At 37.7% G+C, this 20,057-nt stretch overlaps 1 protein-coding gene and 11 non-coding genes across 13 annotated transcripts; 4 read left to right on the plus strand and 8 right to left on the minus strand.

Annotated features, from left to right (window-relative positions):
• Positions 1-63: 63 nt before the first annotated feature.
• mgst3a (microsomal glutathione S-transferase 3a) lies at positions 64-17,602 on the minus strand. Of its 2 annotated transcripts, XM_048208014.1 has the most exons (7): positions 17,465-17,602; positions 2,483-2,602; positions 1,844-1,968; positions 898-971; positions 652-709; positions 474-546; positions 64-380 (listed from the first exon to the last, which is right to left on the minus strand). In XM_048208014.1, the coding sequence occupies exons 3-7, from the start codon at positions 1,958-1,960 to the stop codon at positions 250-252; spliced, it is 453 nt and encodes a 150-aa protein (XP_048063971.1). In that variant the 5' UTR covers positions 1,961-1,968; positions 2,483-2,602; positions 17,465-17,602; the 3' UTR covers positions 64-249. The 2 variants fall into 2 exon arrangements, with proteins under 2 accessions (XP_048063971.1, XP_048063972.1); XM_048208015.1 differs by lacking the exons at positions 2,483-2,602; positions 17,465-17,602 and adding an exon at positions 2,302-2,371.
• On the minus strand, positions 3,433-3,546 carry LOC125279166. Its single transcript, XR_007187337.1, has one exon. It is a non-coding gene; the product is annotated as a U5 spliceosomal RNA (small nuclear RNA).
• LOC125279170 lies at positions 4,348-4,463 on the plus strand. The gene has a single exon (XR_007187341.1). It is a non-coding gene; the product is annotated as a U5 spliceosomal RNA (small nuclear RNA).
• LOC125279168 lies at positions 9,476-9,591 on the minus strand. The gene has a single exon (XR_007187339.1). It is a non-coding gene; the product is annotated as a U5 spliceosomal RNA (small nuclear RNA).
• On the plus strand, positions 9,945-10,060 carry LOC125279158. Its single transcript, XR_007187330.1, has one exon. It is a non-coding gene; the product is annotated as a U5 spliceosomal RNA (small nuclear RNA).
• On the minus strand, positions 12,759-12,874 carry LOC125279161. Its single transcript, XR_007187332.1, has one exon. It is a non-coding gene; the product is annotated as a U5 spliceosomal RNA (small nuclear RNA).
• On the minus strand, positions 13,512-13,627 carry LOC125279163. Its single transcript, XR_007187334.1, has one exon. It is a non-coding gene; the product is annotated as a U5 spliceosomal RNA (small nuclear RNA).
• Positions 14,438-14,509, minus strand: trnad-guc. Its single transcript has one exon. It is a non-coding gene; the product is annotated as a tRNA-Asp (tRNA).
• On the plus strand, positions 14,622-14,693 carry trnad-guc. The gene has a single exon. It is a non-coding gene; the product is annotated as a tRNA-Asp (tRNA).
• Positions 14,922-15,036, minus strand: LOC125279167. Its single transcript, XR_007187338.1, has one exon. It is a non-coding gene; the product is annotated as a U5 spliceosomal RNA (small nuclear RNA).
• Positions 15,443-15,558, minus strand: LOC125279160. The gene has a single exon (XR_007187331.1). It is a non-coding gene; the product is annotated as a U5 spliceosomal RNA (small nuclear RNA).
• On the plus strand, positions 15,953-16,066 carry LOC125279169. The gene has a single exon (XR_007187340.1). It is a non-coding gene; the product is annotated as a U5 spliceosomal RNA (small nuclear RNA).
• Positions 17,603-20,057: the final 2,455 nt, after the last annotated feature.

Here is a 20,057-nt window from a genome sequence, read left to right on the forward strand (position 1 = left end):
TCCACTTGGCTGTTATAGCATGTTTCACATAATTTCACTGTACTTTTCAAAAAGGTAACTGAATTGAACGTTTCAACTTTTATGTTATTTATTTAAAACATAAATGTATACACAGAGAATTCCCAGAGGTCTTACAGTGTGAAATGAGCCTCCTTGCGTTTTTCTAATTTTACATGTTTTTTTTTAACTTGTGACTTTGTAGAATGTAAAATTACAGTAGAATTGCATTGCAAAGATGATTTTTTTCCACTATTTAAAACACACTGGCCATTTTAACCCAGGTCCCCATCCGAGCAGCGTTCTCCCGGTGTTCACTGTGCAAAGGAACAGACCCAGCAAAGCAACCATCCCGAACGACCCGCGCCGGCGCTTCTCAGGCTCTAACAGGACAGAACACACAAACTCAGTTGTATTCATTCATAATTGCATTGACTTTACACAGATCAGTTCTGTGGATGTGCAAAGAGACTCACTTCCAGAAGAGTATCCTTGAGCGTACAGCACCCGACTGACAATCCAGATCATTCCCAACACGCTGGCCAAGCGCTGAGACACACAAGAAACAGTTCATCTCTCAGTTTGCATTAGCTTGCATGGGTAATTATAGTCCACCTCCGGGTAAGAGTTAATAAAGCTTGAATCTATACTCACTGGATGTTGAATCCCACCCACAGATAAATGAAAAAGGAATGGAGACAGGACTTCAACACTGGAAGAATATGGCACGTATATAAATACAATGACAAAATATTCACAACAGCTTCAATAAATCATCAGAAAAGTAACGAGGAAACAAATCACAACACTCACTTCTGGATCAAATGTAAAACATGAAATTAGCTGATATTTATTGTAAAGGAAACTTTAATATTTAGCAGTGAACAGATGCATGCATACGTGTTCTGATGCGCTCGCTGGATACAGTTGAATTTGTGGCCGGTCTCTGGATCATCACTGTACATTGTAGGATACTAGAAAATAAAATAAATACTTTCTTCATAGTTCAAACTTAATTACACCAAAAACCATTAAGGAAAATATCTGAAGTACTTTTGTGCTCTAAAATACTTTGCACTTTGTTCTGATGGGTCACATACATGGTGGAAGGAATAAATGCTAAATGTAAACAATAAAATTTAACTAACCATATAATTGTGTGTGGTTAGGATCATTAAACTTAGATAATGTGAGTGTGAAGTATATCAATATCTGATTATTTGCACAATGAACAACTTTTGTACTGTATGTGGACAGGGTGGACAGGGGTCATCATTGGCAGTCTGATTGGTCTGCGGCTCTCATCATTAAATTTTTGTGCGACTTGTGCCACAGTAGACCTTCTGTTGTCTCGGTCCAGACGGGATAGTCTTCACTGCCCATGTGCATCGATGAGTCTTGGTCGCCCAACACCCTGTCGCCGGTTTGTGGTTTGCCCCTCACTGTTGGTAAATTCTCACCACTGCTGACCGGGAGAAACACACAAGCCTTGCCGTTTTAGAGATGCTCTGACTCCATCGCCTTGCAGTAGCAATTTAGCCCTTGTCAAAGTCACTCAGATCTTTATTCCTGCTCATTTCTCCTGCATCCAACATGTTGATTACGAGATTGTTTGTTTACCATCAAATCTACCCAGAGCTTAATATGTGGCCTTGTTAAGAGATGATCAATGATATTCACTTCACCTTGACTGGTCATAATGTTTTGGCTCATCAGTGTATCTCTCACAATTCTCATTTTTTCCTCATATAAACTTGCATGAATGAAATGTTGCAGTTAGCTTTTATATGTTTTTTATTTCATTGCAGAAACAAGCTTCCATAGTAATTAGTGTGCGTTATGTTACCTCGACGTTGTATTTAACCCGAGCCTTCACCACGGCACGAGACAGATGAGCCATCAGGAGAAATGACGCCGCTCCTGTCAACGCCACATAGCCGTACTCTTTAGACAAAACAACCATCTTCAAGACTGAGGAGAGAACAGAAATATCACAGGATCTTAATGTGTGACAGCATACAAGTGTGCAGCAGAGAACAATCTAGAAAATGTGTCAATCCAGAAATAGTCCCATTTGTCACACCGATTACAGACAGACAAAGAGCTGGTCTGTGACAGAAAAATGATAATGTGCTTTGTCATCTCCGTCTCTGATAGTACAGTAACCTCAAAGTGGATTTAGTTACTATCAAATTCATTACATGACAGTGCAACTCAGTCTAGGTCATAAGTAGTTGCAATGAAGTTAAATTCAAGTCATATAGGCTAGTTGTCAAAAATCCACATTTCTGTAAACAAGCATACATGCATGAACAGGTACATTTCCTGCAAACCCACAACAACAGTATAAAAGCGAAAGACATTTATTCAAGTCAGTAATCCCACTGTTGCATTATTTTGATTTGTTCACGTTGTTCTATTCAAACACAATAAATGCAATATAATATTGTCAATCAAGACTGCATTTGCAGTTTTATTTTGTTACCTGCTCTGTGCTTCTGTGCTGGTTATTATCTGAGGGCGGAGGCTGCAGGACAAAGATCACTCATGTAGTACTAACGCTTGTGGGTAAAGGGTCAAACTTCACAAGTCCCATCCAATCTGCCTTTAAGAAACCAAATGCACAAATTTAAATATTTAAAAAACAAAGACTTTTAATGTTTTTGTTAAACATGTAATATAAAATGTATTTAAAAATAAAAAATACTTTGTATATATTATGATTTCCTGTCTTTTCATTCTCTAATCTTGAATAAAGATTATTCATTTTTTTGTGTTTTAAGAGCCACATCAGCTGCAGAAACAAAGTAACAAAAGTTGTACAATTAACAAAAAAAAACATTTAAGATTAACACAAGACACAATTAACACCTAAAATACGTTCGGGTGACACTGACATTAGTTGTCTATTTACATTCCAAACAGTGCTGTCTAGCAAAATATTATAGCTTTAAGAAGTCTAACTTTAAAGTTGTGATCCAAATGACACACTTTACACTATTTACTTAAACGTGTAGTGTATGAACTTTATTAGGATATTTTGTAATTCAACATCCGAGTTTGATAGCTCCACCCCCTCCAGTTGAGTGCATGAAGTATCTAACATTTTATATTCATAAATGTACATTTACAAAAAAAATTTTTTTTTGGTATTACAAGAGATAAAGCATTATAATATAGTACAATATTACCTTCTCTTGACAAAAAAAAGCACTCAGAACGTACAACTTGCACAGCCTTTTAAGTAATGTGTGATTCTCTTTTAATTTGAGCAATGCCCTCTTTCTTTCCTGTTTGTATTTTATTTATTTTTTAGTTACTGTCTAGTTGTTTTAATTTTGAAATATAGCTTTATTATGACATAGAAAAAAATAATAAAAGGTGAGATAAACAAAAAACAATTTCACAATCTCTATCATTTCAACAGAATTAAGAGCCCCGCAGTTAAGCAGGGCGTCAAAAATTAGTTTATACTCATAGCGTTCCTCTCCACGGAAATCTTTAGTAAAAGGCGAAAGATTTATGCGATATGAAGAAAAACATGAGTGTACTAGCTTGGACGTAGCACCAGCACGCACTCAAGTATAAGGAACACACTTCACGAGAACGGTAACATGGACTGACACCGTCTGTTCAACATTTAAAGGGATAGTTCACCCAAAAATCAATTTTGTCATTCCTCACCCTCAACTTGTTCCAAAGTTACTTTCTTCAGTTGTAAGTTGACTTCCATAGTATTTTTGTTTAATTACCAAACATTCTTTAAAATACAGGGAATTTTAATTTTTGGGTGAGCAGAACTCAGCAGAACTCAGTAAGATTTGCGAAGCTCCCCCTACAGTTTCCTTCAGTGAATCACACGGTCGTAAATACTCCAAGCGCAGCTCTGGACTACAACGACTACAACGCTCACCAGCGCAGTAGTTTTGCAAATACAGTACAAGAAAGAGGAGGTGGGTAATTTGCAAATACAGTACACTCGATGGAGGTGGGTAATTTTCGAAATTGTCTTATAAAGTCATAATATACATTGTTTTTGAATTACCGTAAAGCATTTTGTCACTCTCGCGTGAACGTGAACATGAGGCGAGATTGTTTCGGGTCGGTGCAGCTCAAGTTGCAAGTGCTGTATTCTGGCGTAGACGTGCCAGAGGGGGTTAGTGCACGCCTCAAACACACCACTACAAGTCAATTAACCATCGTAAGGACTTAAAAAACTATTTATGAAGGTAAAAAAAGTTACTTAGTTCTGCTTTAAATGTTGAACAGACGCGTCAGTCAGGTTCCAACCGTTCTCGTGAAGTGTGTTCCTTATACTCGAGTGCGTGCTGGTGCACTAAGAATACTAGTACACTCATGTTTCTTTTCATATCGTATAAATCTTTCGCCTTTTACTAAAGATTTACGTGGAGAGGAACACTATGAGTATAAACTAATTTTTTAATGTCCTACTTAACGGTCGGGCTCTCAATTTTGTTGAAATGATAAAGACTTCACTCTATTATTGTTATTTATTATTTTCTACTACTACCAAAAGGTTCACATAAAACATTAAAAATTAAGTTTTTTCGTTTTCTGGGTTAATTACGTACACTTTTTCCTTTAGGAACTTTGAATGTAACATTTCGCTGTAGCTATGGAGGGTATGCATCGACGTCACTTTCCCGCCGAAAGCGCGCTCCCTCAGCTGGACTGAGTGGCAAAAGAACCTGCTGCGTGACTGGATTTAATGGGGGAAACTGCGAAAACGCGAGTAAAGCAAATGATTACACTAAAGGTTGGAATTGAATGTGTTCTTTACAACTTGTCAAATAAATCTAATCTATGGATATTGACATGCAGCCAGGAGTCGTGTTTCCTGACATTTATATGCGAGTCATTCTACGAAACGGGTGCCATTTCCACTTTGCATTTTTCAAAATTTTCATTATGAACAAACTTTTTTTTTTAAACAAACCTACAAATTGAAAGATATGTTAATCCTCCAAAAAACATATTTTCCCACCTCAGGCACAAAATCTTTATTAATATTATCCTGTTTATTCAGGCAAGGAAGCCATTCTTGTACCACTCCGTCACGGACAATATGTAGGCCATTGGAGTAGTAAAACAAGAAATAGATTTTTAAAATCTTTTTATTTTTAGATTTTTAATCTTGAAACATGAATTTGACCTTTCAATGGCCTCATTGTTTGTACTGAAAAAATGAATTTACTTAAAAAATACAAATAAAGTTACATTTATCTGATCAGTCCACACAACAAGAACATAATTCAACATTAATTTATGTAATATTTCATTTTCTTTCCATAAACTTTTAACAAAATGACCCTGTGACGGGGTGGTGACGGGGTGGTATGGACAAAGTGTTTCTCTATATGCTGGTTTTAAACTTTAAAAACTGGGGAGGGGAGACATTCAAATTGAGTAAAAAGTGTGTGAGTGATATGAGTGAGTGAATGAGTGAATTAATAAACCAAACAGTGTTGTCAAGTCTGCATTTTTCCTGCTAAATTGGGCTAGGCTACTTTTACACTGTTGCAGTGGGTTGTTTTTCCTGTCCACGGGTTGAAGCGAGCCCAAATAACATGACATTTAGCCCTTGGAATGCACATTTTACCAAGGGAACCCTGCCAAAAAAAAAAAAAAAAAAAAAAAAAAAAAAAAAGTTTTACCCCCCAGAATGTGATTTTTATCAGGGGACATTATGGGATGAAATTTACCACCCCGTCACGTTTTTGTGACGGGGTGGTAAATTTCATCCCAAAATGTCCGCAAATCTCTCCTGTGGTCAAGTTTCTCAACTAGCATACATGCATTCAATCTGAAATATAATTATATTTGTATTAATAATGTAAAAGAAATAATAAAAATAAATTTTCCCTATCTATTTTGCGTGACGGGGTGGTAAGTTTAAGCTTGACGGGCCCTGCCTAACATGAAAAAGCAACAAACAATGTAAAAAAATGTACATAGTTGCCTGCTTTTGTTCTTGGTGGCTATAAGGCTCAAATGATGTAATTAGGCTTTGTGATGTCATTTAAAGGAAAAGTGCATTATTTATAGATGAAACAAGTTAGTGTGACGGGGTGGTAAGTCAAACTGAGGGACGCGCACAAATCATAAAATATTTACAAAAAAAATAAGGTTTATTGTGAATAAATATATTTTGTGTAAACAGGGACACACAAATAATCCTGAAAATAGTATATGTTTGAAAAAAATATAAAACTTATTTGGTGATATTTTAGATGCAAGTGTCATGTTGGTTAACAAGGACATGTGAAATTGGCTATGTAATAATGAAAAGCTATTAAACAATAGTATGCTAAACTTCAAAAAAAAAAAAAAAAAAAAAAAATTGATCATATATCATTTTAAAAAGAACACTTGAATTAATAACTTTAAGCTTTGGAAACAAATTTTCAGACATTTTTTGTGCCTTATGCATCTGATCAAATGTTGCGGACCCAAATGGCACCCGTTTCGTAGAATGACTCATGTGCCTGATTTCGACGGTGGGGAAATAACGGTTACATAAAGCAAATCTGCCTGTGATATTTTATATAACTACAATATAGGTAGGTTTAAATCCGCGTAATCACTTATAGCAATGTTATATCGTCATATTGTTCAGTCCTAAAACATATAGTTTTATATAGTTTTTGTCAGTGTTGTTTATTGAAAAACACCCAATTATGCAGAATATAAGATGGAAAATATTTAATTGATGAGTTGTCAAACTAATATATAATACAGTATATAGGTTTTTACCTCAAAATAAAACAATTTGACACAAAATGATAACTGCAAATCCATGTTTCTCTGCCTGGAGTCCAGCTGTTTCTGTGAATTGCAGTTATCCATTTGCTTTTTTCCCTGTTACTTTCTGCAGTTTTTAAATATATATCTCAGGGGTTGTATCAAAGCTATTTGTACAGTCAATCACAAAGCTTTTTCCCGTTTTAGATGCGTTTTGTGTTTTTCGCGACATTCACGCTAAAAACCAATACTGCCAATCAAGGGGCTCGCACACCGGACGCGAAGCTCAGCGCCGCGACACGTCTTTCAAATTCGAACGCATTATTTTATATTTTTTCTGAGTCGTAGCTGGGCGCCGCGGACAGACGCCGAATGTCGCTGCCGGTGTGCGTAATAAGTTACACTCATAGAAAACAATGCGTTCGAATTTTAGGGTGCTTTCACACTTGGTTCGATTGCCTGGACCGAACCTGAGTTCGATTGCTCCCCCCTCCCCCTGCCCCCACTGGACTGTGTTCACATTATATTATTTGGGTCCGACCCGCGGTTCGTTTGCGTCATCAAACCAGCAGCTGTTTACTCCGTTGCTTAGTAACGACGGCGCAGGAGAAGGCGGCAAAATGCATAACGTTGCTCTCCTCACTTTCATATTTTTGTTTTTTAACCGTTGGTTTTGTTCATAACGACACTTGCCTCTATCTGCCGCGACTGTAGTACGGAAGGTGAGCAGAAATAAGAAAGGCTACACTACAGCTCTCTGCTTGCAGCACGTCAGTCACGCTCGTTGGGAAAGTGAGTGAAACACACACACAAACACACATTTTTATCAAATAATACGGCATTAATAGCGGTTCACTTCCGCAATTTGGTACGTTTGCATTCATATCAGAAGCGAACCGTACCGGAGTTCACTTGAACCGCACCCCAGACCACCCTTTTTAAGCGGACTCGGGTACGGTTCGCGGGTGCGCACCCGAGTTCAGAAGACCGCGTTCACATCATCCAAACGTACCGAACTCTGACGTCAATCGAACCCGGGTGCGCACCAAAAGTGCTAATGTGAAAGCACCCTTAAAGACGTGGCGAGGCGCTGAGCTTCGCGTCCGGTGTGCGAGCCCCTTCAGTCTTTTGCCACTCAGTGGCATAGACAGTAAAAGAAATGGACACAGCGACCCCATTGGAACTCAATTGAGACAAGTGAAGCCCATTTTTAACGATTTTTAGCACTTCCGTTTCTGACGCGCAGACTCAAACTAAGCTTGATGACGTCAGCAACCTGTCTGACAGATGTAAATCTTCTAGTAGCTGTGCGTGCAAACTGCCATCGTTAATCTTGCAGAGACGGCGAGCTTGAGCGGGGAGTTCTTTGGCGTGAGTGAGCAGGAGTAAGTATTCTGATTAATTATTTTGTATAGTATTTTAAAATGTAACGCCAGTACGCCATATTAAGTTAATGCATACTATTGCCTGCGAGCTTCTCCTCCTGTCTGTACGGTAATTTCTCTACTGTGCGACAGAGAGTCGAGTGGTTATGACGCAATCGTTAGCCTATTTTTACAAAAAACTGTTTCTACGGGGCCATAATTTAACATAGAAGGTAATGGAGCCCTTTATACATTGTCGTGTATCTTTAGAAATAAATAATGGACAAATGGAGTCTTTAAACGCCTCAGATGTAAAGTTATTCACTGTCAAAGTGACGCCAAAATGAATGGGAGTCAATGGGGATGCTAACGCAAGTGAAGTTCTGCTACAAGATGGCGGCACCCGGCCGACTTCAACTTCCGGTCGACTTCCTTGGGCACTGCTCAGTGGCCGTGACCGCAGTTGTAACGGTCGACGGTGACGTCACGTGCATACCCTCTATATAAACTACAAAATGGCGTAGAATATGCAGCAAGACAATCTCATTATTCACGACAGAATTGAGAACGATGTCATTACTCTAAGATAAGCATGTGATCTTACATTAGGCTGACCAGACGTCCCGGACCATGAGCAGAGCGCCATTATCGTCAAATATCAAAATAAACATCGTTATTGGGTTCAAGGTAGTAACATACTAACTGTTCATGTTAAATACTGTTTGAATATATTTTATAACAGGGCCTCAACAGCGTGTGCGATTGTTTTGCACAATTTTAAACGTCCACAAACGTTCCGCATATCACGTGGTGAAGATACACTCAGATATAAATAAAAAATGAAATAAAATAAATAATACACGTGCAACTTACTTTGTGCTTAAAATGAGTCTAAAATGCAAAATAGTTAACAGTTGTAATTTCTGTATACAGTAAAAACAGCTTGTGAAAATTAAAATATTAAATTCAATAATGTTAAATGTCTGTTCAATGCCGTTTTATTTATCTTATCTTATGTTGTTTTATTTTTGTAATGTAATGTGCTTTTGTAAAGTCATATTCTGTCAAAACAGGCATATCGTTTTAAACTGCTTTTACAATGCTTTTATTAATCGTGTAATAGTTTTTTGGTGAATTGTATTAAAACCAGAGCACAAATCCTAATAATCAAACTAAATGGTATTAATGAAATAATATAAGGAACCCACATCAATTAAAAACAAAAACATATTGTCCCCGCTTTTTAATAAATAGATAACAAATGAGATTTTGGTGGTATTTTAACCACCAATAAAAATAGCCTTAATTTCCACCTCAGAAATCTTGTCAACTTATATTGTACAAACTTAGGAAGCCCCGCCGTAAAGCCGGGCATCAAAAAATTAATTTATACTCATAGCGTTCCTCTCCACGGAAATCTTTAGTAAAAGGCGAGAGATTTATGCGATATGAAGAGAAACATGAGTGTACTAGCTTGGCCATCGCACAGCACGCGCTCGAGTATAAGGAACACACTTCACGAGAACGGTTGGAACCTGACTGACACCGTCTGTTCAACATTTAAAGGGATAGTTCACCCAAAAATCAATTTGGTCATTCCTCAGCCTCAACTTGTTCCAAAGTTACTTTCTTCAGTTGAAAGTTGACTTCCATAGTATTTTTGTTTGATTACCAAACATTCTTTAAAATACAGGGAATTTTTAATTTTTGGGTGAACTATCCCTTTAAATGTTGAACAGACGGTGTCAGTCAGGTTCCAACCGTTCTAGTGAAGTGTGTTCCTTATACTCGAGTGCGTGCTGGTGCACTACGAATACTAGTACACTCATGTTTCTCTTCATATCGTATAAATCTTTCGCCTTTTACTAAAGATTTCCGTGGAGAGGAACGCTATGAGTATAATCCAATTTTTTGATGTCCTATTTAACAGTAGGGCTCTCAATTCTGTTGAAATGATAAATACTGATTTATTTTTTATTACTTCACTCTATTGTTGTTATTGATTACTTTCTACTACTACCTAAAGATCTTCGTTTTTTTCGGTTAATTACGTACACTTTTTCCTTTAGGAACTTTGAATGTAACACTTCGCTGTATATACACTACAAAATGGCGTAGAATATACAGCAAGACAATCTCATTATTCACGACAGAATTGAGAACGGTGTCATTACTCTAAAGCTGCGTTCCATTCTTCCACCCTACGCAGTGTTCACTGCTCCCTACTCCCTGAGCACGGTATATCCGTTGAAGTGGACTTGACTCATTTGGAACACACTGCAAACGTCATCAAAGAAAGAAAATTTACTTTCAAATTTAAAATGGACTCTTAACAGATTTGAAGCTGTAGCCTCTCATGCCATATGAAAATAAATTCTCATTTTGGTTAACTGTATAAATGCATTCTTAATTCACCGTCTGGGTCTCATCTTGTGCGCTTTCTTTTCCACGCGCATCCACATAGTAAACACTTCTGAGGTAAATAAAGTCCAAAAAAAAAAAAAAAAAAAAAAAAAGACAGAGCCTCAGCTGCTTTTCAACACTTTTACTTTGTCATGCCTATTCATACAATAAAATATGCAAATACACTCATCGCCATAACTATTCATACTTTCATTCGTATAATAACAAAATTTATGAATACTCAAAATTCAAATGTAAATTCCTCCATCGGAGAGCCGTTAAAAAACTCTTTCAACGGCTCTGCTCCATCGTAGTTCTGACTGGTGACGCAGTGCGCAATGACAGTTGGGTGATTTTAGCTTTCTACTTCCTGTGAAGTGACGTATCGATGTTCCCTTATTCCCTATGCCGCTCGCAGTGCCCTTCGAACTGAACATGTTCGCTCCCTTCGGAATGGATCTCACTTAAGATGGCGAAATACCCTCTGAAGTCCACTTCGCAGTCCACTTGCGGTCGAATGGAACGCACCAGCTGCGCACACACTTAAGGCTGGAATACACTACACGATTTTTAAAATCTGAACAGATTTTCAAAACACTATACACTTGCCGACTTTGTAAATGGTTACAGAGAAAAGTTGGGCATCATACACTCCCAGACTTTACAATCTTCGGAACACAAACAGAAACGCGCCTGGTTGCTAGGAGACGCATGACAGACAGGCTAAACAAATGCAGATTTATGCATGTCGTGCAAGCTCGCGGCTCCATAGCGGCTGTAAGCGGTATAATAGTGTCTCAACATGATTACTCTTCAAGCGCTGTGATTCATGAGCTGAATGAGGTAAGTTTTTCCTTATCACCTGATCTTGTACAGTAGTCTCATTTTTTTCTCGATCTTTGTGACTTTGCACCCTTGATTTGCATTGCTTGGGCAGCGTATGACTGTACCATGTATTTATTAGCAACACATATTGTTCACTGATATGCGTTCTAAAATCGGCTCAAAATATCAAACAGGTTTGATATCCTCGGACTGGATGGAATCAAAATCTGAAGCTAAAAAAATCGGAGTCTATGACCATCATATACTACGCGATTTTCCATAGAATCTGTCGGCTCAAATCTGCAGACTGGCTCTGACTTTTGTCAACTAGCGTCAACTTGTTCAGACTTTAAGTCGGGGGGAAAATAGGGGCAAAAGTCGTGTAGTGTATTCCAGATTGTAAGGCCGATTATGAATGTAAATTGATACTTATGACTGATCGCGCTCAAACGCGTCCAGTCAGAGCCAGATGCGTGCAGTCTGCGATTACAGTCGGTGTTCAAATTCCATGTGTGCGTATTTAAATCTGCTTCAGTCGCAGGAAACAATCGCTGTATGTTGAGCACAGTCTTGTTTTAGCTAGTCGTTAAATGTGTGCCCGGCGATAAGCATGTGATCTTACATTAGGCTGACCAGACGTCCCGGACCAGAGCAGAGCGCCATTATCGTCAAATATCAAAATAAACATCGTTATTGGTTTCAAGGTAGTAACATACTAACTGTTCATGTTAAATTAAAGTAATACTGTTTGAATATATTTTATAACAGGGCCTCAACAGCGTGCGAGATTGTTTTGCACAATTTTAAACGTCCACAAAACTTCCGCATATCACGTGGTGAAGATACACTCAGATATAAATAAAAAAAATGAAATAAAATAATACACGTGTAACTTACTTTGTGCTTAAAATGAGTCTAAAATGCAAAATAATAGTTAAAAATAGTTAACAGTTGTAATTTCTGTATAGGCCTACAGTAAAAACAGCTTGTGAAAATTAAAATATTAAATTCAATAATGTTAAATATTTGTTCAATGCCGTTTTATTTCTTATCTTATATTTATGTTGTTTTATTTTTGTAATGTAATGTGCTTTTGTAAAGTCATATTCTGTCATAACAGGCATATTGTTTTAAACTGCTTTTACAATGCTTTTATTAATCGTGTACTAGTTTTTTGGTGAATTGTATTAAAACCAGCGCAAAAATCCTAATAATCAAAATGATAATAATTATTAATGAAATAATATAAGGAACCCACATCAATTAAAAACAAAAACGTATTGTCCCCACTTTTTAATAAATAGATAACAAATGAGATTTTGGTGGTATTTTAACCACTCAACTAGAAAATAACCTCAATTTCCACCTCAGACATCTGGTCAACTCTTTTATTGTACAAAATTAGGAAGCCCCGCCGTAAAGCAGGGCATCAAAAAATTAATTTATACTCATAGCGTTCCTCTCCACGGAAATCTTTAGTAAAAGGCGAAAGATTTATGCGATATGAAAAGAAACATGAGTGTACTAGTATGGCCATTGCACCAGCACGCACTTGAGTATAAGGAACACACTTCACTAGAACGGTTGGAACCTGACTGACAACATTTAACGTAGATTATTTGTTGTATGACTGGATAGTTAGTACATTTCGATATATGATAATAATTCAACTCATTCAGTCTTCTCCTTTTTGTTTTAAACGTGATTTCTAGGTTAAAAAAAACACTTTATGATCCCTGTTAACTGACACCAGACCAAAAGAGGGCGTTGTTTTCCATCAGTGAGTGGAGCACAAAGGACCTTCTCTTCAAAACACCAAAATGAAAATGAGCACTTTTGGAAATTCACGAACACAGCATAACTTCTTGTTTCTTTATTGTGTGTGTTGAGGGGAAAAAAGCTAAATATAATTCGCCATCGCAATCGGAGGGAATCGAACACCAGCCTTAAAGATCCTGCCCACTTTACACTAAAGACGAAACGGCTATCCACCTGAAACGAAACACGGGACTTGTATTATTTGGTACAATCACACTTCCTCGCATCTAACACTGAACATGCGGACACGTAGCACGCAGTGATACGTATAGTATGACGTCAAGACTACGTCATTACGCTTATTTGTGCATTATTTGAGTCTTATTTTGTACAAAGTTAGGAAGCCCCGCCGTTAAGCAGGGCATCAAAAAATTAATTTATACTCATTGTGTTCCTCCCCACGGAAATCTTTAGTAAAAGGCGAAAGATTTATACGATCTGAAGAGAAACATGAGTGTACTGAAGCTTCTGAGGCACCAGCACGAGCCCGACTGACAGAAACACGTTTCACAAGAACGGTGACAACTTGACAAATATCAACATTGCAAATATAACGCAATAGAACAGCGTATTATAAAGTTAAAATAATTATGCAGCCAAACTGTATAACAAACAAGAGTGTATGGGTTAATAAAATTAAAAATACTTAGTACAAATGAATCGTACTCCGTTGCATTGTGGGTAAGAGAGTTTACTTCCGGTTTCGTCATCACTCATGGAATCGGGTCGCTTTACCATAGGTTGTCTTAATATGGCATAGTATTGCCTTAAAGTGGCTTTGGCTTTACTCGTAGACGTATAATATCAGTCTATATTACTGGCATGGTAGAAAAACTGCTTTACATTTTCAAAAAACAGCAAACATGTTGACAACCACTTCTTAAATGCACAATGTAAATGAAATAAAGGAAATGCAAATACAACTTGCAATACAAAATATAATTCCATGCAATAAACCTCAAAGCATTTTCAGCCATTGCTATTAATTTCTAGTAAAATCATAAAAACTATGAATAAAGTATTGAAATATACCTAAAAACAGCATGCTTGACACTTGCTGGCTGCTTTCATTACTGGGTCCACTCATCAATTTAAGAATAAAAAAAAACATATTAGCTTTGTAAATGATGTTTAGAAAACAAATTTCAATATTTAGAGCTGTTTTTAAGATCATGACAAACAAACTCAAATATGACCAAATCTAACTGGTCCACTCATGTATGTATAATGTTGTGATCAAATGGACTAAGAAATAAAAAAAGTTATTTCTCCCCGTCGGGGAATCGAACCCCGGTCTTCCGCGTGACAGGCGGAGATACTGTCCACTATACTAACGAGGAGTGAGCTGTTTTTTTATACGGGATGTGGGACTTTTAAGTTGACATTTCCGCGTTTCTGTGCCTGATCACATCAACATTAAATTCCAAATCTCGCGTACACTTACCAGCTGTTTCCTCGTTAGTATAGTGGACAGTATCTCCGCCTGTCACGCGGAAGACCGGGGTTCGATTCCCCGACGGGGAGGAATATTTTTTAAACGTATTATTTATTTACAATGCTCAGTTGAATTAAATAGAAAATAAAATTTTAATTTTGTTCAAATTTACCAAGTCTTCTAAAAATACTACATTGAACAAATTTATCAAACAGGAAATACCACCCACAAGATTCCAAAAAAAAAAAAAAAAAAAAAAAAAAATCCACTTCACAAATAAATAAAGTTCAGCATTCTGATATTAAACAAAATTAATGAGCCCAGAAATAATACAGGGCATCAAAAATTAGATATTACTCACTGTGTTCCTCCCCACGGAAATCTTTAGTAAAAGGCGAAAGATTTATTCGATCTGAGGGGAAACAAGAGTTTATAACGGCTGTAAAGCGCGAGAAGAAACACCACTTGGGAGAACACATCTCACAGGAACGGTGCGAACATTAAGTGCATTAATGCATACGTGAGAAACAATAGCCTTACAAAACACACACTGATTATGTAGTAAATAAATACAACGCAAAGAGACTACAAATGAAAAGTATTTTGTACTATTTTATATTAAGTATATGGTTTTATTATTGGGCTAAACCGTACTGGGGATTAGTGCTTCCGGTTTCGTTTTTTTTTTTTTTTTAAAGTTACTGTGTAGTTGTTTTTGTTTTGACCTACGGTGTTGGTTGTTAAATGTTGTCTATAGCCTATCACCACGTAGAAAAGCTACCAACTAAAAATGAAAGAAAATAAACATCACAATCTCTTTTATTTCAACAGAATTGAGAGCCCCGCCGTGAAGCAGGGCATCAAAAAATTAGATTATACTCATAGCGTTCCTCTCCACGGAAATCTTTAGTAAAAGGCGAAAGATTTATACGATATGAAGAGAAACATGAGTGTACTAATATTCGTAGTGCACCAGCACGCACTCGAGTATAAGGAACACACTTCACGAGAACGGTAACTTGGAACCTGACTGACACCGTCTGTTCAACATTTAAAGGGATAGTTCACCCAAAAATCAAAATTTTGTCACTCCTCACCCTCAAGATGTTCTAAACCTGTAGGAGTTTCTTTCTTAAACTGAAAATTGACTTTCATAGTATTTTTTCTTATTATGAAAGTCAATGGCTATTGTCAACTGTTTGAACATTCTTTAAAATACACAGAATTTAGATTTTTGGGTGAACTATCCCTTTAAATGTTGAACAGACGGTCAGTCAGGTTCCAACCGTTCTCGTGAAGTGTGTTTCTTATACTCGACTGCGTGCTGGTGCACTAAGAATACTAGTACACTCATGTTTCTCTTCATATCGTATAAATCTTTTGCCTTTTACTAAAGATTCCCGTGGAGAGGAACACTATGAATATAAACAAATTTTTAGAAGCCCTGCTGAAAGGCGGGGCCCTCGATTCTGTTAAAATAATAAAGATTGTGATGTTGTTTTTTGATTTTCTATCATTGTTAATTTTCCCTCTTTTCTAATTCTATTACCCCACTTTAAACTGCATCAAATAAAGCATTAAAAATTAAGAGTCTTCGCTTTTTTCGGTTAATTACGTGTACATTTCCTTTAGGAATTTTGAATGTAACACTTCGCAGTATTTACACTACAAAATGGCGTAGAATCAGTGTTGCCAACTGCTTTCAATTGTAGCTAAATCTGATCGCTAAATGTCATAATGGCGATTTCACTGATTTATACAAATATCGTCATCACGTCTTCTGCTACCCCTCTTTCACGAACTTTGAACTTCACAGCTAAAAAAAAAAAATCTAAAACAGCTCAATCATTAAAACAACAAAGATGAACTTGTTTCCCAGAATTTCCATTAGCCTAATATCATTTGGATAAACCTAGAATTATACAGATGAAAATTATATGGGAACACATTGTAATGAATCTTTTAATCCCAGTAATGCTGCTTCACAATGCATTGTGAGACAAGGAATCATCTACAGATATACCGCCATTAAAAAAGACAAAATAGGCTAGGAACAGCTTTGATGCAAGACATAAACCTTAAGATATAAATTAAATGATTCCTAAAAACTACAGCACACTATAAAATAGGGCTGGGCGATATATCGCATGCGATTGTCACGCGCATTTCGTCAGTAAAGCCGGTTCCCTGATTGCCGCTAAATCGCCATCACCTGCTTTCAAATGGAGCGGCATTTAATAGACAGAGCCGTAGATCACTGATAAGCCACGCAATATCGCGTTCATTATCGAAGGCGATTCATCTGCGATATGAATGCGATATTGCGTGGCTTATCAGTGATCTACGGCTCTGTCTATTAAATGCCGCTCCATCTGAAAGCAGGTGATGGCGATTTAGCGGCAATCAGGGAACCGGCTTTACTGACGAAATGCGCGTGACAATCGCATGCGATATATCGCCCAGCCCTACTATAAAATGAAAGAACATACCATCAGTCACATCACAAACTCATCTTCATTTGTTTTCACTTACTACAGCGACATGTAGTGTTGATGGACGGTACTGCACTCTAGTCTACGGCCCAAACTGCGTTTAACTCGATAAGTGAATAAACACCGCCATCAAAAGTAGCCTATATATTATTGTTAATAGCGATTGTAAATATTGGCATGCTATCAACCATTTCTATCAAGCGCCCTTTATTCTTTACAATTTATGAGAATCTGTCGTTTCTTGAAGTAGGCCTATAGGCTACAATCCCTCGTGTTCAAGAAAGTAACACCCTTCTTTATATTTCAATTAAAATATTCATTCCAACTCAAAGTAGAAGTCCAGCCCAATCCATAAAACTGAGGCTCACCTTGTCTCTTTCCATCATACGACACCTGTCACGTTTTTCAGAAACTGCTGGAAAACTCCGTCGTAATGGTCCTTTTTTGTGGTCTAATGAAGCCTGTAGCAAATTGCAGTGTTCATCCTGTGATATAAACTACATGTTTTTTTGTTTTTTTTTTACTTATATATATACAATTGTAAAATGATTTTTAGAAAAAAGGAAAATTAACAAATCAATGAGAAAAAGAATAAAGAAAATATATAGAGATGAAAAACAACAGGCATTTAGCATAACTCCATCAGGGCCCCTACACAGATTTCTAAATCATGCACAAGACAAAATTAGCGCTAACATCACACTTTTATAACGTTACATTATTTAGCAGTTTTATTTAAATTAAAGACATGGAGCAGTAAATAGTAGACCTATTCTGAAGTAGATTACATATGTTTTCGCAAATGTTTTGCGTTTCCCGAGTATTTTTGCGTTCGCTCGAAAGAAAACAAAAGTTTTGCGAGCGAATGCAAAAACATTTGCGAGATATTTTTTCCTCACATCTCATATTTTTTTCCCTCACGATTAGGGGCTCCGTAATTTTTATTAGGCCAACATTTGAATTAGCTTTTAGTTTTATAGGCCTATATTTTCCGTTTTAATTTCAATTTAATTTTTAGTAATTTTGTTGTGTGCTTTTGACATTTTTTTTTTTTTTATATATTATTATTTTTATAATGTAGTTTTATTTCAGGTTTAGTTTTAATTTGTTTCCAGTTAGTTTAGTTTTAGTGTTTATTTTTCAGTTTGTTGCCAAGGCAGCATTATATATTTTTCTGCTTTATTTAAATTAACAAAAATATTTTTAATAGTTTTAGTATAGCTAACGGTCACAACCCTGCTGCACACACACAGCAAGACAAAGTTAGAAATGGTTGTTTCATCATATTTTAGTGCTTTATTGCATCATGCACACAAAATTAACTTTTAGGAATTCAGGGGGATAAATGCTCAAAACAATTCATATACACTATAAAACAGCTGGTGAAAATGGTCTGAGTGTTGTGATATTCCTTGTCTCTATGGATGACACGGCAGACCAGGATCAGTAAGAAGAACCAGTTTCATCCCAACTGTGCTTCACTGTCTGCCAGCTACAAGTGAGGAAAACTCATCTCGCAGGATCGGGGCCAAAGGGCGTGAGGTAAGACATGGGTGGGCCGTCCGCAGTCGTGTCTCCACTGCTGAAATCTTTTTCCATGCTGTGGCTCTGTGCACTGGACAGTGTGGGAAGACATGTGGGATGAAAGAGAGTTTGGTAAATGCCTCAACCACACAATGTTTAAAGTCTACGCAGAGATGTTTAGATACTTTTGGAAATCAAGTGAAAAAGGATGGAAAGTCTGCTATGAGCATTCAGACCCCTTTAGATAACAGATTAGCTAAACCTGCGTCTCTGGCCAGAAGATCACAGGGAAAAAGTTCCATCTGACTCGTTTTTTCAATGAAACATTTTTGGAAAATAATTATAGGTGTTCAGAGAGATTTTCTGTCTTAAAATTCTCACGGTTAAAGGCCCGTCCACACCAAGAACGATAACTGTAAAGATAACGATACAGATATAGTTCTAAAAGTCGTTCTCAATAAGTTATACAGCTATAACTTTAAAGGCATAGAGAAACAATATCATTGGAATCACTTTCAGAATGATTTTATCCAGCTGCCCTATTGAAAAAACCAGCATATGCTGGTTAAGGTAGGTTTTGAAGCTGGTATTCTGGTTTGAGCTGGTTTATGCTGGTCAAGTGCTGGTACCATGCTGGTCCCGGACCAGCTTAGGACCAGCATAGGACCAGCATAGGACCAGCATGGACCAGCATATAGGACCAGGACCAGCATGGACCAGCATATAGGACCAGGACCAGCATATAGGACCAGGACCAGCATGGACCAGCATATAGGACCAGGACTAGCACTGGACCAGCATACAGGACCAGGACCAGCATATAGGACCAGGACCAGCATGGACCAGCATATAGGACCAGGACCAGCACTGGACCAGCATACAGGACCAGGACCAGCATATAGGACCAGGACCAGCATGGACCAGCATATAGGACCAGGACTAGCACTGGACCAGCATACAGGACCAGGACCAGCATATAGGACCAGGACCAGCATAGGACCAGCATATAGGACCAGGACCAGCATGGACCAGCATATAGGACCAGGACCAGCATATAGGATCAGCATAGGACCAGCATATAGGACCAGAATATAGGACCAGGACCAACATAGGACCAGCATATAGGACCAGGACCAGCATGGACCAGCATATAGGACCAGGACCAGCATAGGACCAGCATACAGGACCAGGACCAGCATGGACCAGCATATAGGACCAGGACCAGTATACAGGACCAGGACCAGCATAGGACCAGCATATAGGACCAGGACCAGCATGGACCAGCATATAGGACCAGGACCAGCATGGACCAGCATATAGGACCAGGACCAGCATGGACCAGCATATAGGACCAGGACCAGCGCTGGACCAGCATACAGGACCAGGACCAGCATAGGACCAGGACCAGCATGGACCAGCATATAGGACCAAGACCAG

This window comes from Megalobrama amblycephala, linkage group LG11, assembly GCF_018812025.1.
Source record: "Megalobrama amblycephala isolate DHTTF-2021 linkage group LG11, ASM1881202v1, whole genome shotgun sequence".
NCBI lineage: Eukaryota > Metazoa > Chordata > Actinopteri > Cypriniformes > Xenocyprididae > Megalobrama > Megalobrama amblycephala.

What these genes read in the sequence shown, in the direction of transcription:
- mgst3a (XM_048208014.1), bottom strand. Translation starts at nt 1,960, where the DNA reads ATGGTTGTTTTGTCTAAAGAGTACGGCTATGTGGCGTTGACAGGAGCG. An exon ending in CAGCGAGCGCATCAGAACAC is followed by an intron (nt 710 to 897) that starts GTATGCATGCAT and finishes ATATTCTTCCAG; the next exon opens with TGTTGAAGTCCTGTCTCCAT. An exon ending in TGGGTGGGATTCAACATCCA is followed by an intron (nt 547 to 651) that starts GTGAGTATAGAT and finishes TGTGTGTCTCAG; the next exon opens with CGCTTGGCCAGCGTGTTGGG.